Raw genomic sequence first — 22,432 nt, 5'->3', positions numbered from 1 at the left:
GGTATTTGAGTATAGGCCACTAGGGTTAGAATGTTAAGAAAGCACTTCAGACCCTTTTACAACTACACAATTACTATAGATACCTCCTAATAGAAATCTACCCAGCAGCCATATAAGCCTTTTCCTATGTTGATCCTTTTTTTTTTTTTAATTTCTGCAAACAGTCTTCAAAAGGAAGTGTTGTTTCTGGTTTGCAGGCCAAATATGCTTTTATTTTAGTGGCAGCAGACCAAAATGTCCTACCTGACCATGAGATTTAAAGATCAATTAAGATGTTTATTTTTGGAAACTATAACTCCCTCTCTGTTTTTTTTCCAGTTCGATTTCATCTTTTGTTTAAATCTGCAGGAAATAACATTTTCTTACTAAGAAAGAAAACTGCTGCCTCTTTCCTCCACTGGCCAATCCAGATTTCAACTTTCTTTAGCTACAGTATTTATTGTCAAAATAATTATGGATTGGCCTTCTGTACCATAGTACCGGTACTATAGGAAATAATGGAACCTGTTAATTGATAAGTTCCTAGGCAGTGGAATGCATGAAAAGCCACTGAACCAGAAGCAAGAAAAAACTTCAGTAAGGGTCCTTAGTTATGAAACTGCACCATCCACATTGCAAGAAAGCAAATGTACCAGCTATTTGCCATCCCTGATAAAATGCTGCCTGAGGCCTCATGGCAAAAAATGGCCTGTAAAGAAATGACATTCTAGGATATCCAGTGTCCTCCATACAGCTACACCTCAACAGAGGCCAGGCTGTGAGAGCAGTTGGTGAAACAATTTTATCTTTTTCTGCTGACATCCTATATGACTGATATGAATTTCTTTTAAAGGGGATGTAACAGTTTCAGAAAACAAACACATTTGCTCATTTAAATGTTTGCAATATGATTTTGGGTAATATATCTACCTAGAAAAGCAGCATTGAATAGCTCTTTAGGTCCTCTCTGGAGGAGAGAGTAATTAAAGAAATCACATAGCAAATTTTATTTACATTGACATATATGTTTATTTACAGAAATTTTTTATATAGGTGAACCTCCCGTTAAGGGGAAATGTAATTAAAATCTTGGTCAAACGTTTTTTGCGTTAATGAAATACATTAAATTACCCCATTAGAGCTTTCACCCTTCAGTCAGTATTACTACTTGTGGTAAGGTGACCATAGTATGTGAAAAACAGAGAACACCTCTAGCAAATCCAGCTAGAATGGTTATATTAATTGCATTTAATTTAACTTCAATCAGTGCATTCCAGCAAGGTGTATTAATTAAAATAACTTGATTTGTGGTGTCCATTCAGATTTTCCTAGACTGAGGCAAACATGACTATATCTATAGTACCAAATGTAGCAAAGATTGTATAATACAGTTAGTAGTATTACTGGGAAAACATTAAGGATTTTCTATTTTTTTCCAAATATAATTTCAACCATATAAACTCCATTAAAGACAATTTCCAGCATCCATGTCTGACTTGTGGTCTACACTTGCAGCCAGATGCTTGTAGCGGTGATTTGTTGCCAGCTGATCAGTGTCATATGCTGATGCCACTATGTGTATAAATTAATGTTACACTAGACAATCAGCAGGTTAATGAACTGTGGGAACTGCTGAGTTACGGTAGGCGTTTGATGCTATTAACACAGAATATCTTGATTATCTGGAATCTTGTTCAATCTAAGTGCTTTTGCATCCAAATGGTTTACCTGTATACATTTCATGAAAACTGATGACAGATGTCACAGGTGTCTGCAAACATTACACAAGTTAATACTTTTAATGCTTTTAGACCCCTAACTGAACTATACAGTTGGAACCATTTCCAGTGTAGAAGAGGTGGTGATTGGCTTTTTAGAGCGAAGAAGTGGTATGAGCCTACTTGGACCAGAATTCTTTAAAGGAGAAAGAAAAGTCATTTTTACTTGGGGATCCCAAAAGTTAGGCATCCCAAGTGACCACATTTACTTACTCGACACCCCAGGCTAGTGCACCAATCAGGAGAAAACTGTACCAGCCCAGGGTTATCCCAGTGAGCACAGTGGGTCGATCCTCTTCCTGCTTACTTGCAGCAAGGAGAAGAAAGAAGAAGCCGGAAGACGATCACTCTGTGGTGCTGGCTGGCAGAATTCCCGGCAGTACAGTTTTCTCCCGATAGAAACACCGGCCCAGGGTGTTAGTTAAAAGGATCCGGTCATCGGAAAACATGTTTTTTTCCAAAACGCATCAGTTAATAGTGCTACTCCAGCAGAATTCTGCACTGAAATCCATTCCTCAAAAGAGCAAACTTTTTTCATATTCAATTTTGAAATCTGATATGGGGCTAGACATTTTGTCAATTTCCCAGCTGCCCCTGGTCATGTGACTTGTGCCTGCACTTTAGGAGAGAAATGCTTTCTGGCAGGCCGCTGTTTTTCCTTCTCAATGTAAAAGTCACATGACTTGGGACAGCTGGGAAATTGACAAAATGTCTAGCCCCATGTCAGATTTCAAAATTGGATATAAAAAGAATCTGTTTACTCTTTTGAGAAATGGATTTCAGTGCAGAATTCTGCTGGAGCAGCACTATTAACTGATTCATTTTGAAGAAAACATTTTTTTCCCATGACAGTATCCCTTTAAGTAAATGTGATATAAAAGGACTTTGCTTCTCCTTTAAGAAATAGGCAAGCTTAATTGATTACACACACACAGACTACTCATCTTTAAGCTTAGATTGTACTAGTTTATTGTTACCATTATAAATACCACAATGTTTTCAATGTCATTAACTTATTAAAGTATTTTGCAAGTTGGAGTAATATAAAATAGAAATTGGGCAACTGCTTGAAGTCAAACATATTTACACTGATAAACTTTACAAACACTTAAAATGTTTCTATATAACATCCACAAAGAAAAGGATTAGGCTTTGAACGACCCCCCTAAAAATAACTTACATAAACACCTTTCAGTTAAATGACATGGAACACCAAGTCTACGGTAGAACCTGGGCAAGTTGGTAAAATGTAACAATGTAGCCACATGGAATGGAGGAGAATACTACTAGACGTTCATTTTGACCAGTGCCAATGATGATGCCTGATGATTTATAGGACTAGTAACAGCAAAAATAATCAGTAAATAAATTGACAAACCAATTATTTCTATCCTGCCTGTGTAAAATTTTTTATATGGTTGTTTTTATTGCAGTATGATTGTTTAGACGTGGTAACACATGCCTACAGCAAAGTCCTTCCCAGTCAGCAGTGTTTAATGAAGCTTCAGATCTCCCATATCTATGCACTGTCACCATGTGGGGAAAAAAAACAAGTATATCTACATCAATTCATTGTGGAATAAATGACCATTAAATGTAAATGCAGATAAGGCATTTTCAGATCTTGGTGTTACTGGCCACTCACTTTCAACAGTAACAGGAGGCCTCCACTCCACAGATTTTCATATGATCTATTACACCTACCTACAAGCGCTGAAAGCTTTCCTTCAGTTTAAAAAGCAAAGATTTATTTATTCTAAACGTTATAGTAAAAGTACAGTAACAAAGAAACACACAGCAAGTAGCTTCCACATCTACTAGTTATTGAAGAAGTGTTTTGGGATTACTATACTTATATTTTTGGGGACCATTAAACAAACTAGTGAGAAGTGAAATATTATAGAGGAAGCACACTGAGCATTTTTAGAAGAGGTTCTTTAGACAAATCTTTACAGAGCACAGTTTTGAGGAGTTTGTTGATAAAAAAAAGTTTTATCCTCCAGTTGACATGTGGTGTTAATTCAGGAGCCAGACAGAACACTGTATATAAAGCATGCTCACACACTTATATAAGTCATATACATTGTGGACCTTATTCATTGTATTTGTTAACATTTATAAATAATATGCTGCCTGGTTGATTATATAGCATACAAACAGAGCTGCATCCAGTCTCCAGTTTTGCTGGTCAGAAACAAAAGTTTATGGGTCTATTTCATTGTGAGCACTGCTATCTGCAGGTCTGGGGCACATAACTAAAACTGCAAGCAACACACTTTCATTACAGCATTTATAGATGGAATTCCAGCTATCTGGGGAACACAGTTTAGCACACACTGCTCTTGGCTACTGTTACAGCTGTAGCTCATCTATTTCTTTCTCTACAACTGCAATCAAATAAGCAAGTATTGCTGTATTTTACCAAAAAACATTTAAACTGTATTGAGGTCCATGGAAAAGGAGTAAGGTCAACCAAGCATCACTGGAGATCCTACTCATATGTAGAATTATAAATACCCAGAGAAAGAGTGTTCCGTGCATGCAGTTATCCACGTAATGCCTATTTCTTATAGAAAATAAAAGCTAGAACCATCTGTAACTTAGAGTGTTCTTACACTTTGGGCAATCTAAAATCCTAAGCAGCAGCTAATCAGATGCCTTTACAGCCAAGGACAAAGAAACTGAAAGTCTTATCGAACAGCTGACTGAAAAATAATGGGGATTTTAGATTGGGGTCAGAGTTCATGGGTCACAGTGCTGGTGGAAGGATTTGAAGAGAAAGCATTAAAGAGAATAAATTAAACCTCTGAACACTAAAACATACCACATCAGATAAGCATCTATATTTATTTTTAATTAATGTATCTGACATTTAAAACAGCCAAATTGGGACAAGGCACAGGTCACCTTTAAAATTAAATTTTATGTTATAAATTTAAATAACTAAATGTAGCAGTTTCTCACATAAATACATTTTTTGGATAGAATCAATTCTAAATTATATAAGATGAATACCAAACCAATCAACAGGAGTGCATCCTAATGCGTCCACGAGCATCTCCCCCATAATGTGGCATTAGCCGTTTGGTGTAGTATTCATTTGATACAATGTATTTGTACAATGCACTTTGCACACTGCATTCTGTTTTGTAAGGGTCAGTAAACCATAGCAGCCAATCAGCAGGTAGCATTTACTAATCAGGGCAGTAACCCATAGCAACCAATCAGTGATTAGCTTTTTTCAGTCAGCTGCAGGTTGAACACTGAAAGCAATCATCTGATTGGTTGCTATTGTTTACTGCCCAGGAGCAGATTTGCCCAGTGTTTATAAATGACCACCAATGTCTTTTTAGTGCTCTTTTTTAGGCGCTGCTGTGCTCTTCTGACTTCAGATCCATTAACAAAAAACAAAACATACATTATAACTATAAATTAGAAAATGTTAAAGGTGTAATTGCTGCAAATACAAAAATGTAACGTGTGCAAAAATGTATGAGAACTAACATACAGGGCAGGATATTATTAAGTATATCTAATAGAGATGTTAGTAAGAGGATATTTTACAATACAATATAGCATTTTGTTCAGCTATAAAAAAAATCACTTTAAAGGTCAGTTCTAATGCACTCTTAATCCAAAGAGGACCCAGCATCCCATTGGTCACATAGTCAAAGCCTGCTGGAAATTCCATTAAATCATAGACAAGCATACATCTTTTACTTTTAATTATTTGTACAGATGAAGATTTCAGTAAAGACACACCACTACAATGCAAACATCTACCTGGTGCCACCCAACCCTGCTGTCATGCGACCACTTTATTGCCTTGCTCCCTTGTAAATCATGGAATCCAGAACTTGGAAGCCCCTACGTGTTCTCATCTGTGAACCACTCATTATGGAAAGCAAGGAACTGCAAGTCCCAGAATCCATTCCTTGGAATAAGGTGTGTGTGTTATCTTTAAGTGCCGAGTACTTATTAAAGATGGCGGACTCCTGAATACTTTGATCAGCACTCTACAGCAATCCTCTGAACTGATGTTGTAGCCGGAAAGAGGTGACCGGCACAACGCGAGAGCTGAGGTCGAGCAAGAGACGGAACATTACTGCATCGCTGTAACCTGCTCAAGTAAATACATTCACTTGGGGGTGCCTAGCATTTGGCACCTCCAAGTGGTAAACAACTTTCCTTTGCCTTTAATAAGGTTTGATTGTTATGATCTGAATAATACATGAGGTAACTGGATTTTTAAAGTGCTGCCGTTGTGTTGTTCTTGATTCCAAAGTGGTTTGATCTCTAGAAAAAAAACTTGGCCATAATAATAAGACTAGTAGAGGTATAGCACAATAACTGTCTGTTGGGCGCACTAATAAACGACTGCCTATCCTGTGTGCTTTTATTTTTTTGTTTAAAAAAAAAAAGTTTTCATTAAAAAAAGAAAAGGAGTTGAAATAACTTGTATAACTATCTTTTCCATATTACCAATTCCTAATAATCATCAGACGTGAGAATGGGTTCATGATATAGAATAGGAACAATTATCGTATCCACTTGCTTGTGCTCGTAAAAGGTGGAAAAAGACCACAGCGAAGCATATATTGGAATGCCCTTACTACAGAATATTGCCATCTGCAAGTATGAACACACAAGATGAACTAAAATGTAAATGGGGAACTCTGGTCCTGGCTGCACAGCAGTCACACAATTGCTTGTGTCTGGCATTTCATGAACATAAAAAAAACAAAACTTTAAGAGTCTCAATGCACAGACATCTAAAATAGAGAAATAAGTATATTCAGCTTGAATACATGTCTTTGTTTTAAATATATACATTATAAACAGTCCCCATCTAGCAGTACATCAATATTCTGTTATAGATTAATATGGTCTGCAGGTTAAGCAAGGTTAAGGGGAGGAATTGAACTTCATGCCCAAGATCCTCTTCACTTGTCTCGCTGAGGAACAGGATGCTTGTTTCTCTACTTTTATTGTGCCTTACAAACAGATTTTATTGTTATGTTTTGTTGTTAGTGCGTCAGCAGTTTCCGCCCAGGCCTGTCCAGTGATCTGGAACCATCAGGAAATACTTATCCATTGCTTCACAGAACCGAGTTCGGTACAGTTCTGGCGATACTACTGTTGGCATTTTTCCTGTTTAGAAATAAAGAAAAGAAACAAAATAATCCATTTAGATTGAAATTTAAACTAGGGATGAACCGAATCCAGGATTCGGTTTCGGGATTCGGCCCTTTTCAGCAGGATTAGGATTTGGCCGAATCCTTGTGCCTGGCCGAACCGAATCCTAATTTGCATATGTAGATTAGGGGCAGGTAGGAAAATCACATGACTTTTCATCAAAAAAGGATTTTTTCCACTTTTTCCTTTCCTAATCCTAATTTACATATGCAAATTAGGGTTCGGATTCGGTTCGGATTTGGTTCGGTATTCGGCCGAATCTTTCATGAAGGATTCGGGGATTCGGCCAAATCCCAAATAGTGGATTCGGTGCATCCCTAATGTAAACACATGTAAAGTCCTATGCGCCAGTTATAAATCATTCATAATATCTCAATTCACAATATATTTCTAAATATTAATTTACCCTTTTTTAGCTGCACTTTGCCCTTCACCCTATTGTAGCATCACCTGCTATTTAGTAAAAGTAACTGGATATGGCCTTATTCATTAAACACTGACCTGGGGAATCCAGAAGGATTACCAGCTGTTCAATCTAACTTCCTATTTCACACTGATTTGATGTTAGAAAATGTTTCCTCATAGTTAAGTGTTAATGGATTGAAATATGTATCAAAGCAGATAAATATGTCAATTGGTCTTTATATGTGGCTTTGAGCTTTTGAATGCACATATTTTCAATTGATTTTGTTAATCGTGTTTAGCAGCAGCAAATTCACTATTATATAGGGAATTGCTAAATAGGAAAAATATCAGTATATTTTATGAGCCATATGCATCAGTAGAGATTATAAAAACATGAAGGTTATTGATGCAAATGTATTAGAGCTCACTCAAATAACGGATTTCAGTACAAACAAAATCTAACAAAATAACTGCCTTTTGCACAAATTCTGCATGTAGAGAGACATGATGTCTGTTGATTTTACTAGAGTGATCTCTAATACATCTTCTAGGCAAAAGGAGCCCCCCTATAAGATATATTGGATCTAACTGTCAATGAATATCTGACACCCAACACTTCAATGAAGAGAGAATGAGGAGAAACAGATGCTGAGAGAGGGATAGTGAAGATAAACTTGATTATTTCAGAAACAGAACAGAATTTTTAATTGATTGTATTTAGAAAGTTTCTTATTTTAGTATGCTGAAGTGAAAATCAAATTTTCATGTTTGCGATTAATTTTATCTTAGTTGGGATCAAGTACAAGGTACTGTTTTATTATTACAGAGAAAAGGGAAATCATTTTTAAAATCTGAATTATTAGATTAAAATGGAGTCAATCAGAGATGGCTTTCCTGTAATTCAGAGCTTTCTGGATAATGGGTTTCCAGATAATGGATCCCATACCTATATTAAAGTTTAATGTTTAATTTTTTTGTCTTTCTGAAGCAGCTCTGGAAGGGGCGGGTCATCGACTCTGCTGAGCGGTTATAATTGATAAAATAGTTACTAATATTCTACACATGCTGCTGAGAAATGTATCAACTAATGGTCCAAAAACAGTTCAGAATCTGCAACTGGATTACTGAGCTGTCCGGCTGAAACACCAGGGACAGGAACATTAAACTTATATTTTGGGAAAAAAAACAAAAACAAAAAACAGAAAGCAGTTGAAAAGGGTCTTTACTTTGTAAAACAACTGAACTGAGTGTTTGTAGGTGAACAACTCCTTTAAGTGAAACGTGGCAGCTGAAAAGCATTATTCTAGTTAACCACTCTCATTTCGGAGTCGATAAATTGTGTAGCACAATAACATACAAAGAAATAGATTTGTAGCCAATTTGTGCTACAAGGGAACAAGGGACTTGAAAATCACAAGTGGGAGTAAAATAGTGGAAGCATTTCTTGCCTGGGGTACATGGCTCAATTATATATACAATAGAAAAAGTAGTAACAGGTCTGTGTTGGAAATATATTTGAGGTTTATTTCCGACAAAGGCTCAGCGTGCAACCAAGACAACTGATAAAACTGTTGTAAGCCTTGTCCCAATTCATGTGAAACACATAGCATTTATCTAAGCTAAAAAGCCTGTTTTATTAACAAGGACAAATATATTGTGACTTTTTCAATGACCTACGCATCATTATTTGTTTGTAGTTTATTATACATCCATATAGTGAATGAGATGATAATAACAGCATGCCGAGATAATTCATATATAGCTTTTGAGACAAATTTGAAATGAAGGCTTTAATAATATCAACTATGTAATACATCAAACAGTGTTTACGTCAACTACTTGATGCGACATTTCTAAATATATCAGGATTGATTTATCTACGCATTCACTAGCATACAGCAAGGGGGTCTTTACTAAACTATAGTTAAAATGCATATGCTTTTAGTATAAATGGTTTCATAGGAGCTCTATGGGCAGATGCTGCTGTGATGAGGACATTGCAAGTAAACCAAAATTGCTGTCAATTGTTGCTCTGTGCTAATTTGCCATCATGTGCTTCAAAGCACAGCAAAAGGAATGGTTTCATTCTCTATTATTTTTAACACGTGCGTTTTGCAAATTACTGGCAGCTGAATCTTGCGGTTGTATCCTAGTTACCATTTATCACTGCAAAAATCATGCAGATAGGTTAAAATTAGATGTGGAACCTTGATTATAACATTTAGCTACAGTTTTGAAATTAAATGCATTTTCCTCTTTATCGTAGTCCTTGGCAAATGTCACACTGGGCAAATTCCCAGAGGCAATTACATGCAAAAGGTGCCCTGTAGGATTAAAACGGGCACGAAAGGCTCATATTTTTGGCCAGATTCTGATATATATACACACACACACACACACACACACACACACAACACACACACACACAACACACACACACTTTTTTGTTATCTGTAAACAAACTTCCTCTTGATCCTGGCTGATCCTTGCCAAAATAGTAACAAATCATAAGCCTATAAGCAAAGTAAAACAGTCTTTTTCTTCGCACGTTTCTCTCCACCTTGTACAGCTTTCATGTGGCTCACTGCAAATCACATAGACAAAGTCGCAAGTAGGAACTGAACATCTTACTGCACCTTAAATTATTTTCTCTTATAGGTATTATTAGGTTAAGAAGAAAAGTGCTGATGTTTCAATTACAGCATTTTGGGAAGCTATACAAGGCTGCAGGTTCCTATTTCCAATAAAGCAACTAGCAACAAATATTGCTCTCTGACACATGGGCTCATTTCCTTCAACTTTTAAAATTGCATTTAATAAATAAAACAAGTGCAGCTGCATTGGGCTTACCTTGGCCGCCTAAAATTCCAGTCGATTTAACCACCATCTCCAGCTTTTTGTCCCATGTGAAGGTCCGTATGTAATCTGTCAGAAGACAACAAAAGCAATTACCAAACTTCTATGTTAAGCTAAAGTAAACTGCTAAAGTAGCTCTCTAATAATAATAATAATAATTATAATGACTGCTACTAAATAATCACTTCCTATGCAATTTTCCCAGCGCTTCCCTTAACTTTCAGTAAGTGGGCTCACCTTCTTAATTGGGTCCCACCGTAAAGAATAAAAGATTCATCAATACACGTTGTATGAAGGAGGCCACAACACATCCGCAGTACTGTGCTGCAAAACTTTTATTCTAAAATACACATGTTTCGAGTCAGCAAGGACCCATATATATATATATATATATATATATATATATATATATATATATATATATATATATATATATATATATATATATATATATATATATATATATATATATATATATACACATATCATTATTATATGTATCCCTAATATATATATCCAAATGATAATATATATGTGTGTGTGTGAAAAGCTGGCCATGGTACACTTGTGTGTACATATAGTATTTCTGTATATGTCCTGGAAGTGAATTTGGTCCCCATCAGTCTGTGTGTCCCAGTCAGGGAGGAGTTAATGGCTCATAGCAAGAGTCTCAATAATCAAGCAGTCAACTGGGATTCCAGTCAGGTACCTGTTGTATGCTCTTAATATTCAAGTGGAAAGGAACACCATAAGCCTTGGTTTTCATCGGAGCAATAATATGCAATAATAAAAATCGGAATAATCTTGAATAATTAATTCACATTACTGTGATTACCAGTGTGTGTTCAACATATAAATATTTATAATGCTTAGAGCTGACAGAGTGAGAGGTTTGTGGGGGATAGCAATTTCATCTGTTTTAGCAACACAACATTCAAGCCTTTAGAATTTTTTTTTAATTAATGCTCTTCAGAAAAAGAAAAAAAGAGGATTGCTTTCATTTATTACCCAAGGATTTGACATGCGCACGTACACTGTATTGTATTCTGTAAATATGGAGCATATTTTCAGTTAGGGTTGCCACCTTTTCTAGAAAAAAATACCGGCCTCTCTATACATTTATCTTTTTTCCCTATTAATAACATTGGTATCAACCATCATTTTTACCGGCCAGGCTGGTAAAATACCGGCCAGGTGGCAACCCTATTTTCAGTTGAAACGTATACATTAAGGGAGATTTTAAAGGACAGTTACATTAAGGGGCCGATTCACTAAGGGTCGAATATCGAGGGTTAATTAACCCTCGATATTCGACTGGGAATTAAAATCCTTCAACTTCGAATATCGAAGTCGAAGGATTTAGCGCAGATAGTACGATCGAAGGATTATTCCTTTGATCGAACGATAAAATCCTTCATATCGAACGATTCGAAGGATTTTAATCCAACGATCAAAGGAATATCCTTCGATCAAAAAAAGTTAGCCAAGCCTATGGGGACCTTCCCCATAGGCTAACATTGACTTCGGTAGCTTTTAGATGGCGAACTAGGGGGTCGAAGTTTTTTTTAAAGAGACAGTACTTTGACTATCGAATGGTCGAATAGTCGAATGATTTTTAATATGAATCCTTCGATTCGTAGTCGAAGGTCGAAGTAGCCCATTCGATGGTCGAAGTAGCCCAAAAAAAACTTCGAAATTCAATGTTTTTTTTACCTTCGAATCCTTCACTCGAAGTTAGTGAATCGGCCCCTAAATGTTTTGTTGTGCGCTCTTTTCGCCTAGACAATGTTACAGCAAATGGGTTCACAATAATGGACTCCAGCACAAAAAAAGATTTTTGAGAAATGGACATGGAAAATGAACTTGATTTTTTTCTGAAATGGTACAATATCTAGTCCATTATAGTATTGCTAATTCTATTTGCTGCAACAAAAAGTTCAATACACAAAATACAGCAGTTCTATCTGGTATCAAGGGTCAGAGTCAGTCTTCAGATTCCTTTGCTGGGTAGATCATTCCTTTCCTTTATTTGTGTAGAATATTGAAATAATCAATAGTAAGATACCGAGAAACACTTGATTTGGGCACATCGCAGTAAAATGCCACATTTGCTGTTGTTTTTTTTTATGAAACAAAAATGTAAAAAAAATTAAACTGGGACTCACCAATAATTCCAACCACAAGTTCATCAGTTGTGTCGTCACGACCCACTAGTAGAGAGTAATCTATTATAAGGTGGCTTGACAGAAAGTGAGAGTCGCTGTGTATGGAAGCTCTCAGGACAGATTTGCAGTGCGACCTTATATACAATGGGTTGTCCCGCACCATTTTCAACAAGTTTTCATCCAGCAAGACCACATCGCAGCTCTCCTTTCCGGTGTCTGTTTTAACATTTCGATTTCTTAAAGATCCCTTCAGGTCAAAAACCTAGAAAAGAATAACATCAACCTAAGCATACTGTAGCAATCCAACCTCTACAGCCTGTGATTAAGTATCCTATCGCCTATCGATACAAAACGCGTTAGGTGATAACCTAGTGCACTGGAATAAATAAAATACTTTTTAATGGAAAAAGTCTGCCTGGAAGATTGGTCCTTAGAAGTGCCTGCTCAATCTTACTATACAGGTAACCTGTATACATCAACAAGTCTCATTTAATGAGCATAATTATAGATGGGCCATAAGACAAGACCCTGTGTAGTGTCCCTTTCTATTTTTGATTTGAACGATTTCAAATCACACCAACAAAACCTAATTGTTCCATACCATTCCAAGCAGTTTACTAAAGAGCCAATTTAGCTTAAATCATAAATATCACTTTTGTATGTGTTTTTAATGTAAATGTTATCATTATTCGCTCTATAAATTGACCCCTACTATGACCTTGCCAAACAAGCAGAACTTTGTGTGCATGGTCAGCTTTACTTAAATGTCGTCTAGCAGCCCGAGGCCTGATGTCCTTTTTCTATTATGCTATTTGGTGTTGTTCCTTGGCGAGTGTCAAGATATATCACAACTGCCAGTTTGCTTCTTTGAATTTTGTTCATTCTATCTGTATAGAAAAATATAATTCAATTCTACAATGTTAGACGTGGGACAATAACATTCTGAACAGTGACAGAATCAAAAAAAAAATGTATATATATCCCCAGTTGACAGGCTGTAAGGTTGACTAAGCAATCTGTAGATCTGTAGATCTATAAATCTGTAGATTTGCCATTCAGAAGAAACAGCAAAAGTATTGATTGACCACTTAGAGTAAAGAAAAAAAAAGTATCCTACCGTAAAATCTGTGTACACATTATCACATATCATTTGCCTTTTATCAGTGAGCTACTTATGGACAGGAAGATTATCACTTTCATTTGACTGTTGTTGTTGCTCATCTCGGCCCCTTAGGAGAGGGTCTTGCCAAAAAGCTGAATGCTGAAACCCTACCCTTAATCCACAAACTCTGTGCAAGCCCTGCTGATCTCATGACCAAGAATTTTACTTCAACAGCTCTTAAGGTGGCCAGACACGGAGAGATCTGCTCGTTTGGCGATGCCACCAAACGAGCGGATATCTCCCTGATATGCCCACCTTGAGGTGGCCAATATCGGGCTGATCCAATCGTGGGCCCTAGGGCCCAACGATCGGATCCTAACGAATTGTAATGGGCGGTTGGATTGCGGGGCGGCATCAACGAATAGATGCGGCGGCAATCCGACTGGATTTTTCGTCCCATCCAATCGAGATCTGGCCGACTTTCGGCCAGATCTCGATCAGGGACGCCCGTCGGGGGGCCCCATACATGGGCCAATAAGCTGCCGACACAGTCTGTCGCAGCTTTTATCGGCCCGTGTATGGCCACCTCTAGTCACCGGGCCCCTGATGGAGACCCTGTTTTATGCCCACAAATTTTTGTGTAATCTATTATTTGGAATGTTTTGCACCTGGAGTTTTAAGTATCAGAGTCTTTAAGTAATGTGGGGCAAACTATGCTTTAAAGGAAACCTGTCACTTTTTTGTTGACAGTAGGACTGTTATTAAATAGTTAACAAAACTTACATATTTCCGTCTTTTTCTAAATAAATGTAATTAAGGCAGGGTTTTAAAATTGTGCACGAGACTCCAAAGTCCCGACTTTCTGAAAGTCGGGCGCAAAGCCTCATGGGAAAAACTGTAGCTGGCTGAAATCTCGTGAGATTTTTGCTGCTCGTTGGTACTGTGCGATGAGTGCTAACCATCTATACAAATAAAGTTTTGCTTGTTGCGGCGGGGCGCGGGGTATGATGGGTACCCTCCACTGCAGGGATTCCGTGTGGCGTAGCTATGACGCCTGTTAGTTACCCGGAAAGGAATCCTAAAGAAAGGCATGTGTTAGGGGACAGCGCTTGTTTAATTGCCACGCACCGGACGGCAAATGTTTATGGGTAAGTAGGGAGCTTAGTCTTTCTGTCCGGCCAGTGTCACTCAAGGCTCCATGCTGCTGGAGATGTGTCCCGGCTCCGGTGTATTGGCACTTCATGTTGTGTTTCTAGAGCCGGGGCTGTGCATACCTCCCAACTGTCCCTCCCTGTTCATCACGGAGGGAAATGCCTGTTGAATGCTGTGCGTGTGTGCTGGAACTGTGCGTGCACTGTGAGTAACTGCTTGGCTTGGAGGAGGGGTGGATTTAGGCAAACTCTACTGTGTCAGTTACAGATCGAGTGTGTGAGTTGTGTGTGTGTGTGTCTGTCTGTCTGTCTGTATGTGTGTCACTGTGTGTCTTTATGTGTGTGTCTATATGTGTCACTGTGTGTCTGTATGTGTGTGTCTGTCTGTCTGTATATGTGTCACTGTGTGTGTGTATGTGTGTCACTGTGTGTCTGTCTGTATGTGTGTGTCTGTCTGTATATGTGTCACTGTGTCTGTCTGTATATGTGTCACTGTGTCTGTCTGTATGTGTGTGTCTGTCTGTATATGTGTCACTGTGTCTGTCTGTATATGTGTCACTGTGTGCCTGTCTGTATGTGTGTCACTGTGTGTCTGTCTGTATGTGTGTGTCTGTCTGTCTGTATGTGTGTCACTGTGTGTCTGTCTGTATGTGTGTGTCTGTCTGTATGTGTGTCACTGTGTCTGTCTGTATATGTGTCACTGTGTCTGTCTGTATATGTGTCACTGTGTCTGTCTGTATGTGTGTGTCTGTCTGTATGTGTGTCACTGTGTCTGTCTGTATATGTGTCACTGTGTCTGTCTGTATATGTGTCACTGTGTGTCTGTCTGTATGTGTGTCACTGTGTGTCTGTCTGTATGTGTGTGTCTGTCTGTATATGTGTCACTGTGTCTGTCTGTATGTGTGTGTCTGTCTGTATATGTGTCACTGTGTCTGTCTGTATGTGTGTCACTGTGTGTGTCTCAGAAACGGAACTAGAGGGGGGCGGGCCCTGGCGCAGGACGCGCAGCCGGGCCCCCCTCCGTACACCCAGAACTGGCCGGGGAACATGCGGCGCGCGGACTGCCGGGGGGCCCTGAGGGGGTGCGGGCCCTGGCCCGCTCGCACCCCCTGCTCCCCCGGTAGTTCCGCCCCTGGTGTGTCTGTATGTGTGGACTTTGGCTTAATTGTTACAGTTGAATGTGCCTTTAATTAACTGGCCCAGCGGTTTCCCACTGCTTTAGACTATCACTTTATTGTCACTACGGTGCGACTTGGTGCAAGGAATCGTGTACTAGACTCCGAGTAGGACCCTTCCATAATACCCCCTGTTAATTGCTGCAAGGCTAAAGTCATCCTTGGAAGCAAATGACAATAATCTCCCTGTCCTAGTTACTCTGCATCTCCTGCCTTTTGTTTATTATTCTGCCTTGCTATAGCATACCCCCCAGCAGCTTGTAAGTGTCATTAGTGCATTGCATTGATGAACATGGTAATTAGGGGGTGTGGCCACAAAATGGGCGTGGCCACAAAAAATTTCCCGCGCTACGCGCGCCGCAACTTTTTGTCCCTCTTTTCATTTACAAAATGTTGGGAGGTATGTAGGACAGTGAGAGTGGATCTTAACGCAGGGGACTATGCAGTGTTTCAGTGGCCCCTGTCTGTACAATAAGCGTGCCACAGGTAGGTACTTCAGGCCACAACTTTCATTTTGCTGCACTGTTGAACCTAAGACTTTGGCCTCTGTCAGTGTCATGCCCAAGGTCACCATGGCCTTTATTATGGCCTTTATTTGCATGTCAAGTGTTAATGGACAGAGTTTTTACAGGGAAGCCATAACAGCCTCTGAGGCATCAGTCATTCCTTCAGTGTAGCGTTTAATGGCCAGATAATAAGAATGGCCAGTACCTCAGTGTTAGGCCTCTCATATTAACAAGATAGGTGATGACTCTAGGACTCAGACTTAAATTGTTTTAGCAATTATGAATAAACTGCTTACTTCCCCCCAGGCATCTAATGTAGAAATAAAAAACATGCCAACCTCAGGTTATTTCAATCAGGTACCCTCTGTCAGGGACCATAAAAAAATTGTGTAAAATCTAAGAAAATTGAAAATCATGGAAGTGCGTTATATATTGTGGGACCACAAAAAAATGGCGTGGAAAAGGAAAACTTAAAATCAGGACATGTAAAATTGAGCTTTCTCTGTATAATGAAATTAATTTGCCCTTTAAAGACTCTGACTGATTTTAAAATAGAATTATGCTTGAGAAGCCCTATTAACTGATGAGTTTTGAAAACAAAATGTCTGTGTAGCCTTTTTACTATGGTGTAGGCAGGATCTGGGGGTGGGGCTTGGGGGGGCGGGATGGAGTGGGCAGGACCAGGGGGCCCAGAAAATTTTGATGTACGGGGCCCCGTGATTTCTGATGGCAGCCCTGCAGCCAAGCACTAATTTTACTCTACCTCCGTGACAGGTTTCTAATATGACTGATAGCACCGCACTGTTCCTCCCGCATATCGCTTGATTTCGCTTCTGAAGTTGAATGGCTCCATTTTGATTTGCGCATAGCCTTCTCTGACCTCCTGAATAGGAGCTGCAAACTTTCCCTTTGCATCCCCCTCACTGTCTCTTCTGATGGATGGTGAAGGCTTTCCCTTGCATCCCCCTCCATGTGCCTTTCCGAAGAAGTTATGTCTAAAGTTGAGAGCTTTGGTTTTCTTTGCGCATAACCCTTTATGAACCTTGCGAACAGGAGCTGAAAGCTCTCCCTTCACATCCCCTTCACTGTCCCTTCCAAATGGAGTGTTACAGAGTAGAAGTTGAAGGCTCAGTTCCCCTCTACATATTACAGTAAGTAATGTGGAATGCGGTGGGTGAACGAGCAGGGAGAAATGAGGAAATTCTGTAAAGATATGGACTTTGAACATGGCATTGCAGAACAGAAGGATAAAAGGACATTGAGGGGTACTGGAAAGCAGTGTTTTGGGTAGTAGCATATAAATAATTTGCATTGCTGCACTTCCCCTCTGCATTTTTGACTTTTTTAACCCCCAGCAGCACAAAAATCTACCTCGGAGCAGCACATAGCTGTAACACTGCTGAGGGAACACCTATCCTGCTAAAACACGAAAAATTACAATGCAATATAATGGCTAGATTGATTAATACATACAGAAACACCAGTAGGGAAAAACTTTATTCACCATCTGAATTTTTTTTTAAAAAGTACCAACCAGGAGTTAAGTAAATACTATAACTTTCAAAGCACTGAACATCTTCAATAAATATATGTTGGAAAGTTGCTTAGAATGATGTTTTCTTTAATTAGGGACATTTTTATTTTGGGGTTGACTTTAAGCTAAAGGCAAATTTGCACTTGGGCAGTAACCCATAGCAACCAATCAGTGACTGGCTTTTTACAGGCAGCTGCAAGTTGAACAATGAAATCAAATTGGTTATTGCACAGTTGCAGATTTGCCCAGTGTTTATAAATGAGCCCCAAGGTCTACACATTCTTAGTAGGTTTTAACGTTTTGGTTTGAGATATTTAGTAGTAGCCCACACAATGTGCTAATACAGAAGATGTTTCAAACAATCCTAATAGAATATCAAGTCCTGGTGTAACATGAGTGGTGCAGAGCATGTCTATCACAGATACTCTACGACTTTAGCATGCATGAGATTTGGTAGTTTGGCTCAGCCCACACACAGAAAACAAAGGGGTCCTGTTTCAAGATGGCAGCACCTATGAAACACTTTTTGCATGTAGGATATTTTCTAATCCGTTTCAAATATAGACAAAAACAGTTGACTAAAGGGTTTAACTAAGGAGGGAAAGATATATATTACTCATGTCTCAAGGTGACAGGTCCTCTTTAAGGCTAATAAAAACGATTTCACATTGCTCATCCCACAAATCTCATCAGTATCACTGCACAGGAAGAAACTCATTCGATTTTTTTTTGTCTATAATTTGCTGTCTCGAAAAAAACGTATCTATAAACAGATCTTCAATCTTGTACACTTGCATAAAACTTGGCACCACTCTGGTAGATGCCTCTGATAAGAATATGCATAGTGCTGCTGAATGACAAATCCACATGCTGCTTTCCAGGAAATGCATTTATATCAGCTGTCAAAGCCTGTTTACCTAACCGCAGAATGTTTGTTAGAAAGCAGTTGGTGAAAAGACTGATGGGCTATATTACAATTGGCCACAATATATTTGTGTCTTTATAATTTTACCAATAAATTTACAGCTTATATATGAATTGCACATTAACCAAAGTGGTTAGCTCAACATACAAAGAACTATGTAGGTGACGATTATAAGGCTTTTTCTTTGCACAGCAGCAGCCGCAGATATAGCCTTGTCTAAGTAGGCAACGTGTGCATATACATGCTGACCCACCCATGGAACTCCAGTATAATGTCCATCAGATTGTGAATTATGAGTGCAGTAGTTTGCCTTAAGGGTCCTTCTACTCAGGATTTTGCATGGACATCTATTCATATGCATGCTTAATGCGTCACAACAAACATTGTACATTGTGTGTATATGCATTTCTCTAATATATTCTGAATGCATACAGAATGTGATAAAACACATATTTGAATGCTCTTGGGTGCTATCAGATGAAACAGAAAGTATTCCAGGAATTGTGTTAAGCTGGCCATACACAAAGAGATCCGCCAAACGAGTGGAACTTTCCCCGATATGCCCAACAAAGGCAGGTCTATATCGGGGTAATCCGAACATTCATCCCTAGGGCTGAACGAACGGATTACAATGAGGGGCAATGGGCTCCGACGGGTCAATCGCGGGAAAAATTAAACCTTTCCGATCTATATCGTGGCCAGGTATCAATTGGGAAGACCCATCGGAAGCCACCATACACGGGTAGATAAGTTGCCAAATTGGTCTAAAGTTTGGCCACCTTTAGTTACAGTAAGAGAGGTACCTGTAAGCAAATGGTTATTACTATAAACCTGACCACTTATTAGGCATGTGGATAAAAAGAGCTGAATTGGGATTACACCCTGGTAAGGATTGAAAACTCCCATGTTCCAATATAACAAAACATGTACACATCAAAGCAGGAGAAAGAAAGGTTTTTTTTTTTTATTCTACACCAGCATTTTTTTTTCTTTGCTTATAGCCGTTGAAAGTTATAATTATTTGAAAACTGGATATTTAAAAAAAGAATCCTAACACGTTTATGGCACCAAATTTGCACTTTATATTGTATTTAAAGTATTAATGTTTCAGCTCTGTGAATAAATAAATCATTGGCACAGTGTTTACTTATATCTCGAATTCATCTTGGGTGCAAGGTGTCCACAGTTATAGTTCCCGAGACTTTCCTGTGTAACGGTCAACCCCTTTTCCCCTCGGTGGGTTATTTCATATATTAATATGTCCCTTCTATAGCTGCACACAGGTTTGATGACATCAGGGCCAGGCCAGGCCAGCCAGACGCCCTAGGCAAACTGGCCTGATAAACCCCCCACGCACGCGCTTGTGTCCGGTGCGACTAAGAGAGGTGAGAGCTACAGTAGAGGAGGGAGTCGGCCGGCCAGACTGATAGAGCAGGGAGGGAACCGGCACGAGCCGCACGACTGACAGAGGAGGGAGCCGTCTGGCCCGACTGATAGAGCAGGGAGGGAAGTGAGAGCAGGGAAGGAGCCTGGCAGCGTAACTGACAGAGTAGGGAGGGACTGAGAGGAGGAAGTCAGCCTGCCAGCGTGACTGACAGAGGAGGGCGGGTGCTGACCCGACAGAGAGAAGAGAGGGGAGGGGTGAGTAAGGGAGTGGACACCGATGAAGAAGAGGGTCACAGGAGGGAAGGAAGACCGAGGAGTGCTGTCTAGAGGTAGGCAGAGGACAATTTTAGAGGTAGCTCCGCAGCGCCCCCCTATCACTGCGCCCTAGGCAGCTGCCTCTTCTGCCTACCCCTAGTTCCGGCCCTGGATGACATCATCAAAACATAAACTTTAACTACAAACAATTTGACATTTTGTAACGTTTGCAATACCATTGCTTACCTGAGCCATTTTTCTGCCATAGAAAAGATTTTCCATCACCAGAAGATCCAACTTTTTCTCAGAGTTGTTTTGAGAATTCTTGTAACCAATTCGGTACACTCCCAGAATCTTAGCTAAGGCTGAAGGCCTCTAAAATGCATTTAAAAGATAAAAAAACTGTTCAGTACAGTGCAAAAAATAAATTAATGGTAGGACGCAAACACTTTAGTTCAATACATTGCTATTGTCTAAAAACTTTAAAGGGAAGGGACATTAACACCCCTACTGTAGAAAAGGCAGTTAACATGCAATGGAATGTGATTTATTTGCCATGAACTTTGCCCTTATTTCAATATTTTTCTCTTTTCAATATTTTTAATTGGCATTTATCAGAATAAACCACCAGATTAATATAAGGTATAAGTTGAGTTCAAGTAATCGATGGCAGAACATAGTGAATTAAAATAATACAGTAAATTAAACTCTCATGGGGTTCTTTATCAAAAGTCGAGTTGTTGTTTTTTTCCAAAAAATTCGAGTTTTCTAGGGTAGTTTTCAGTAAAAAAGTATTTTCAGTTAAAAAAAAAAAAAAAAAGATTTATTATATAAATAGCTTGAATCTGAAAATACTCCAGCTAAAATCTGTCGAGGTCATGTAGAAGTCAATGGCAGAAGTCCCTTGAATCATTTGAAGATGTTTGTAGCCTTTATTCGTTGGGTTTCGCTTGAAAGCTTGATTAATTCAAGTGATTCGAGTTTTTTTCACTGAAAACTCAATAAATTTGAGTTTTTCACCCCAAATTCACAGATTCATGTTTTTTGCATTCGAGTCTTTGCATAAATTAGAAAACATTTGAGTTATGAGTTTATTCGAGGTATAAAAAAAAATCTCACAAACTCGACCTTTGATAAATAACCCCCCTTAGTATCAATAAGGTAACATAAATTAATTTTTTTACAAACAAAAAGGCAAGACAAAAAAAAAGAAACACCAAATAAAGCCATGCCATGACTTCCAAAATGAATCTCAAAGCTAATAGTTAAATCTCAAATAAGAAATATCTTTCTTTTTTTGCTCAATAAGTCAAAATATGGTCATATATTCTCTTCTATATTTTTCCATACTAAACCTAAATTTGATACTCTCAAACGAACAGAGATCATAAAGGTACATAGTTCATAAAGGTACAGTTCTTGGGTGGAAGAGGATTGATCCAATATTTGGCACTTATCATCGGGTACTATGAACTGTCTTTAACATTAAAGATTATTTCCTTTGTTGTCCTAAATGCTAATCAGATGCTAATAGCTTTGGGATGAAATACTTTGCTAGCAAGTGAGGTTGGATAGCTTTTCCCACTCTTGTAGAATCTAAAAATCTTAATTTAAAAGTTACAATTTAATTCCTGCAATGCCACCTGATTTATCAGAATTGTAAAAGTTTTGGAACAGGAGAGATAAAAAAACACACTTTCTCATACCTTCATCTGAACAGCATTTATAATGTACGTGAAGTAGTGTGGAGCAAAATCAAGGAAAGATTGCACTTCCAGTCGAGGCATCTGTTTTAAAATAAACCGGTCATCTGTAGAAAAGATTAAATGTCAGTGCTTGAGAAAATTAAACATAAAAAACATGTGCTGCCACTAAATAATGATACAATTAACAGTGTAATAATTACAGTCCAATTGTATTTTCTTTGTTGCTCACAAGCATGTCTCTTTCTGCATTTGAATAAAAAACAACAACGCTGAAGCTGTTCAGTAAATGAAAATGTATTCTTTCTCCATTTAA

The 22,432-nt window shown here is 38.6% G+C and overlaps 1 protein-coding gene across 4 annotated transcripts in view; it reads right to left on the bottom strand.

Moving 5' to 3' along the window:
• Positions 1–2,702: 2,702 nt before the first annotated feature.
• LOC108701477 (1-phosphatidylinositol 3-phosphate 5-kinase) overlaps positions 2,703–22,432 on the bottom strand; it is a 124,893-nt gene continuing 105,163 nt past the window's right edge. For all 4 annotated transcript variants that reach the window (XM_018236208.2, XM_018236209.2, XM_018236210.2 and 1 more), the window contains 5 exons: positions 22,120–22,223; positions 20,660–20,788; positions 12,380–12,641; positions 10,209–10,283; positions 2,703–6,908 (listed from right to left, as the gene is read on the bottom strand). In XM_018236208.2, coding sequence (XP_018091697.1) covers positions 6,793–6,908; positions 10,209–10,283; positions 12,380–12,641; positions 20,660–20,788; positions 22,120–22,223 — 686 coding nt within the window. In that variant the 3' untranslated portion in view covers positions 2,703–6,792. The remainder of the gene's footprint in view (positions 6,909–10,208; positions 10,284–12,379; positions 12,642–20,659; positions 20,789–22,119; positions 22,224–22,432) is intronic.

Source organism: Xenopus laevis, chromosome 9_10L (assembly GCF_017654675.1).
Source record: "Xenopus laevis strain J_2021 chromosome 9_10L, Xenopus_laevis_v10.1, whole genome shotgun sequence".
Taxonomy (NCBI): domain Eukaryota; kingdom Metazoa; phylum Chordata; class Amphibia; order Anura; family Pipidae; genus Xenopus; species Xenopus laevis.
Note: the sequence above shows the minus strand (reverse complement) of the source record. Positions and strands in the feature narration are given on the sequence as shown.